Consider the following 6316-nt stretch of genomic DNA (forward strand, 5'->3'; position numbering starts at 1 on the left):
TTTCTCCCTGTTTCTTCGTGCCTCACCCCCCCTCAGGCCCACAATCGAGTCCGGACTCGTTGTGTCTCGCAACTTCATCGACTTGTGTCAACCGCCATCCTTTTTCCACGTGAGCGAGAAGATTTTCGTTCTCCCTCTTCTGGGTGTTTGTCGATATTTGACTGCAACATTAGGACTTTGACGATTTCAGCGAAAGTTGCACATGCAACGCCCTTCCTCATCGAGGTGGTCAAATAAAAAGTCTAAACTTTGTGAGTTCTTTTTTTGTAATTTGGCCACCTTAACGCTCCTTTTCGATCAAAGTTAGTCTTAACTGTGATCATTGCAAAATATAATAGACCGTTTATTACTGATTTGAGAAGAAAACACAAAAGTAGAAACGCTTTTTGAATAACTATTTTGGTCATAGTAATCGCGTCAAATTCTACTGTGATTCAGCTGTTGTGACTGAAAAATTTTTGACAGCTCGTTTGTTTTGGTTCGAACACAGCTGGAAGTACGGGCAAATGTGCTAGTGCAAAAAGGTAAGTTTTTCGGTGTTTTTCACATATTTGCAGTGAAAAACGCATAGATATATTATCGCAAATAGATAATTCTTTGTTTGTTTCAGTTTGCAGCAGTGCCGCGAATGAAAAGGCAGCAAAAGGGCACCAGTGAAAAGGGAACTATTCGGTGTATGTGCATGGAACAGGTTGGTTTTATCGTTAATATTTCGAGCAATTTCGCTGTACTAACTCATAATTCTTTCCTCAGCAGGGTTAGACCATGAGGACAATAAGGAGGAAACCGTGGAAGAGGCAGAATCGGACCGCGGAGGAGCCTTTTTATCCGTCTCGCCCCACCGGCAGCATATCATCGGCAGCACCCCAACGAGGGATGACACTCGCAGTGTTCGATAGAGTAAGTTATTCGTGAAAGTGTTAGAAATTAAATGTATAGTTGAACATGAACATGAATAAAACAGTTACTACTTATAAACTTTCCGATTTGGGTGTTTTTTGCGCTGAAATGCGCACCGGACATTTTGGGTAGTCCGGTGCGACACGAAAAAAAGGGAATAGAGAATATGAAGAAAACGTAGCGTGACATACCAAAAAGTCACGCTGCGACGTTACACTTTTCGGCTCGGATTGGGCTCGGATTGAATGAATTCGAGCCCAATCCGAGCCGAAAAGTGTCGTGCGACCATGCGATTTTGCCCGCTGGGTTGAAGTCCTTTTGCTGCATGCGTGCCCTCGTGTAAACGCGCGATGTATGTGTCGTGTAAACGCGTCCTCGTGTAAACGCGCGGTGTCGCTGGTGGTAAGTAACATATATGTTACAAAGCATTGGATTTTATCATACTTCGTGGTATTCTTTAGTTTACAGTTCGCAGAATGACTGCAGAATGTATCGCCGGAAGAATCTGGTAAGTATTGCAAGTGTTGTTGGCGATCAGAGTGATCAAAGATCGCTCGTCATGTTCGCGCAGAGTTACGTAGTTTTTCGATATTAATCTGTTTCTTTTGCTTGTTGTAGCTGCCGAAATCGTTTCTACACAGCTTGGTAAGTATCATAAACCCATCTTTCTATCAATGGTAAAGAAAATTGATACTTTATTTCACTTTCAGGGGACGACGGCTGACCGAACCCAACAACGGGTCTTTATAAACAAAACAGTGCTGCATAGGGCTGTGGTGCCGTAGGACGGTGGAAAAGTGTGTATGTATGTATGTATGTATGTGTAATGTAGTGTAGGAGAACGGTGTATGTATGTATAGTGGTGCTTTTATCGTGTTTTTTTATAAATTACAAATAAAGGTGTTAAAATTTTAACCCAGTGTGATGCGTATTTAGATCCGAAACGAGGGGTATGAATACGTTACTAGGGGTACTGGATGAAGAGGGTTCATGACACCGCTGAAGCGAAGTGTTTCAGCGCTGAAACGCATCGCTATAGTCGAATTAGATTCCTTTATCCAGCCCGTATTCAGCCATTATTCAGCCGTCGCGCGACGGTTTTTGCCCGCTGCCCAGCGGGCAAAATCGCATGGTCGCACGACACTTTTCGGCTCGGATTGGGCTCGAATTTATTGAACCCGAGCCCAATCCGAGCCGAAAAGTATAACGTCACAGCGTGACTTTTTGGCATGTCGTGTGACTTTTATCTTCTTTTTCTCTTTTTCTTTCGTTGTCACTCCAGAAATCCCAACATCCGGAGTGCGCTATCCCAATGCGAAAAAATATTCAACTCGCACTCGTAAATACTATATTAACTGTTTTATTGAATTAAACTACACAATTCTGTTCTTACTTTTACTACTGTAACGTACGATCACTGCGATCCCTCGATGATGCTGCTGCCGATGTAAGTTTTTCGCCGGCTCTTCCGCTAGAGTTCTTCGGTCGCTCCACTGCTGCAAAATGAAACAAAGAATTATTAATTTATGATACTATATCTATGCGCTTTTCACTGAAAAGATGTGAAAAACACCGAAAAACTTATTAATCGCGGTCTCATACAAATTTTGTATGGACCAGTTGCTCAGGATCGCGAATGGTTCGTGAAACGGCGCAAGGAACGGCCCGCAAACAATGAATTCTCTAGCGTGACCCCCTTGGCTCCCTCTCTTTCTTCTTATATGATTATTTCTTTCCCATTTTTTTTCTCCCTAGCCAAAATAACACAGTTGGTTCGGTTTCGAAGCGGATATTTTCTCTCTCATTTTTCTTTCTATTATTCACTCTTCACATTTCAATAAAGCGGTCGCTGATGGTGACGGCGTAGACATGTCTCAAGTGTTGTATTGGAATCCTATGCATGCTAGTTTAGTTGGACATCTGAAACGAGCAAAGTGAAAAGTTTTCAACATTATTTGATTGTAAGCGAATACTGTCCACTAAACTTATCTGGATTATTTCTATCAGGATCACACACGATGGAACGAAAAACACGCACTTGCACTTGACCCGGGGCACAAAATTCGACTGCCCATTCTCTCTCGAACTTATAATTTTTACTCGATCTCGCTATCTCTTTTTTGATTCCTCTTCCTTTCGCTCGTCTTTTCGTCTTCGCGTTCGCATGGCCTCTCGGCTCTGACACCCTACCCTTCCTGTAAACGAAACCCACAACCTCGCGGGTGAAACTCCCTCTTCTCGTGGTTTTTCCCGTTCCCCCACGTGGAGCAGCAACTGTTAGAAACTTTTGGTTTCATACAGAACGTACGACGCACGACGCAAGCAATTCGTCGACGCGCAAGCGACGAGGTAAAAATATTGGTGTAAAAATAATGTTTAATAGTGAATTCTAAGCTGTTGCTTATTTCGGTAAGTAAATTTAAGCATCGGGAAACATTTCTCGAGAGGTATTTACTTCTAAATCGTGAAAGTAAACCGCATTTGGTTACATTTTCAGCCGACCATTAGCAGCGTACTATGCAATGACGATAAAGCGTATGGTACAGGATACATGGAATAAAGGATTCAGGGATGGATACACTCTAAAGCATGGCCCACTTGACTAGACTAGTGGGAGGGGAGTGACTAGAAGTGAAAACAAGCACACGTCTTTGCCACAGGCTCCGGCAAAAAACCACTAATCTTTGTGCTTACGGGAAGCGAACGGTGACGGCGCCTTCCACAAGGAAGCCGTAGTGTGAAAGCAGTCGGCTAATAGCGGAGTGAGCCGTCGGGATCGGTGGCCGAGCAGAAAAAACAGCGCTTTTTGTTTTGTTTTTTTGCCAAAGTGACGCTGCCAATCAGTTGGCTCCGCTTGATCAGCCGTCTGCGAGGTGGTGTGCGTGAGGTAGGAGTGGTCGACATAGTGCTGATAAGGTCTACGTGTGTGCGTGTGCTGGAACTGCGAGAGTGACTCAACGAGGTGTACTTAGCCAGGACACAATCCGGCTTCGTCAGGATGAGCTCACCGAAGCAAGACAGTGCAGCGGCATTCGGGCGCAGCACCAAGGTACAGCGGTCTCCGCCAGCGAAGGATGCGAATAGCGCGATGCCGCCGGTTAAGGCGCCCACGGCCAAACCAGCGGCGCCATTCGTGCGCTGCCAAGCGGCCAAGTCGGCGAAGAGCGATGGCCTCCTTAAGGCACTATTCGAGTCAACGGACCGCATCATTGCGGTTGCCAAGACTCGCCAGTCGGGGCCGCTGCTGGAAATTTACCAGCTAGCGGTACAACACCTGGAGGATCTCAGAATCGTTCAGGCTGCCTTACGAAAGGAAGGGGTCCATGGTGATGTGGAGCGGGTGGCAGGTGCGGCAACGGCGCTACAGGATGGGTGGCGAGTCGCTGCAACCCACACCGTACAACAGCGGAGTGACGTCGGGGTCCAGACGGCGTCCCCTGCCCAGGTGGAATTGGCAGTCGCTGCTATGCCGCTCTCGGGATCGGGCACCCCCAGCGGGAAGCGACAGAGGAGCTCTCCGGGAGATGCCAGCACCTCCACGAAGAGAAACTGCAAGGAGTCGGCTACGGCAAAGAGGCTCGCGAAGCCAACAACAGCGATGGCGACAGCAGTCACGCCCGCCTGTGGCCAACCGGGGGTCACGAATACGAAGCCAGCGGCGGCGGTGCCAGCGGCTCTAGTGGCGGTTCCAGCTGCAGTTCCAGTGACGACGGAGCCAGTAGTTGCAAAACCGGTGACGCAGGCAGCGAAGACAAGCGAAGCTGGAGAGCAGGACAGCTTCACCGTGGTGAAGTCCAGGCGGAGGGAGAAGAAGAAGGTGCCTGCGACCACCAGGCAAGCGGTCCGGGGAGAGAAGGTAGGGAATCCAGACCGTCAGCCGATCAGAGGGGACGCTCTGCTGATCAAAGCGGAGAAGGACGATCTGTATGCGGGGATCTATGAGGCACTTATAGCCTCTGAAAGCACAAAGGAGCTCGGCGAGCATGTCCGCGAGGTAGGACGGTGCAGCAATGGCGGTATGCTGCTACAACTCCGCGAAGGAGCCAAGAGTGCCTCCTACAAGGGTATAATTGAAGCGCTCCTTGGGGACAAAGGGAAGGTGACTGCACTGTCCCAGCGTCGCCTGGTGGAGTGTCGGTGGCTGTTCGAGGGCGTCTCGGAAGACCAGGTGGCCGGCGCCCTGCTGGCCAACTTTGGGTTGACTGAGAAACCGGAAATTAAGCTGCGCCGCTTCCACAACCGCAGGGTGCTGGCGGAGATCCTCCTGCCGGCAACTGAGGCGGAGAAGCTCGCCAAGGCGGGCAATGTTCGGATCGGGTGGAGTGACTGCTCGCTTCGGGCGGTGAGTAGGCCTACCCAGTGCCACAAATGCTGGGGTTTCGGTCACACTGCCGGAAGTTGTAAGGGGCTAGATAGGAGAAATCAATGCAAGCGTTGTGGTGAGGAAGGTCACCTCTCCACCCAGTGCACCAATGCTCCGAAGTGTGTGCTGTGCCCGGAAGCGGAGGACAGGAGTCACCATCCGGGAAGTTTTCGGTGCAGCGCCCGGCAGGCAGCCTGCAGGTGATTCAGCTTAACCTGAATCACTGCGAGATGGCCCAGGACCTGTTGCTGCAGTCAATGGTGGACAACAAGTGCGACATTGCGGTGATAGCGGAACCATACCGGGTACCGAAACCGGATGGCCGTTGGTACGCGGACACTGCAGGTCTTGCAGCGATTTTCGCCGGTGGACGATACCCGGTGCAAGAAGTGGTTGATGACAAGCACGAGGGCTTTGTTGCCGTCAAAATCGGGGGCATCATTGTGTGTGCATGCTACGCACCTCCCCGGTGGTCGTTGGAGCAGTTTGCGACCATGATAGACAGTGTGGTCGATCTGCTAGACCGTCGAAGGCCTCTCCTTCTGGCTGGGGACTTCAACGCGTGGTCGCCATACTGGGGGAGCAGGTGCCTAAAACCGCGTGGGGAGGTTCTGCAGGAGGCAATCGCGCGCATGAACCTAGTGCTCCTAAACGAAAGTGGAAAGAGAACTTTCGAAAAAAACGGTGGTGAGTCAGTGATAGATCTCACCTTCTGTAGTGCGGAGCTAGCTGCGGACACACAGTGGCGGGTCAGTGAGGAGTTCGTGTACAGCGACCACTTCGCCCTAAGGTACTCACTGCGTCGGGCATCGCCTGCCGGAGACATCATTCCTGTGAGATCAAAACCCTTCGCAGCGACCAAACCCGCTGGGTGGAAAACGGGACTGTTCGATCGGGAGCTGTTTGTGGCGGCATTCCGCCATGAGAACAGCGGCGAGCGCCTCAGTGCTGACGCGCTGGCTGTCGCGATGGCCAACGCTTGTAACGTCACGATGCCGAGGTGGAAACCATCGGCAGCAAGGAGAAACTCGCTTCCGTGGTTTACGGCGGAGC

At 50.0% G+C, this 6316-nt stretch overlaps 1 protein-coding gene and 1 long non-coding RNA gene across 2 annotated transcripts in view; both read left to right on the forward strand.

Moving 5' to 3' along the window:
- The first annotated feature begins 478 nt into the window (after positions 1-478).
- On the forward strand, positions 479-945 carry LOC131214132 (uncharacterized). Its single transcript, XR_009157005.1, has 3 exons — positions 479-524; positions 611-691; positions 757-945. It is a non-coding gene; the product is annotated as an uncharacterized LOC131214132 (long non-coding RNA).
- A 2953-nt stretch (positions 946-3898) lies between these two features.
- LOC131214133 (uncharacterized) overlaps positions 3899-6316 on the forward strand; it is a gene marked incomplete at its 3' end in the record, with an annotated part of 3822 nt that continues 1404 nt past the window's right edge. The window contains exons 1-2 of the mRNA XM_058208502.1: positions 3899-5246; positions 5366-6302. Coding sequence (XP_058064485.1) covers positions 3899-5246; positions 5366-6302 — 2285 coding nt within the window. The remainder of the gene's footprint in view (positions 5247-5365; positions 6303-6316) is intronic.

This window comes from Anopheles bellator, assembly GCF_943735745.2.
Source record: "Anopheles bellator chromosome X unlocalized genomic scaffold, idAnoBellAS_SP24_06.2 X_unloc_17, whole genome shotgun sequence".
Lineage (NCBI taxonomy): Eukaryota > Metazoa > Arthropoda > Insecta > Diptera > Culicidae > Anopheles > Anopheles bellator.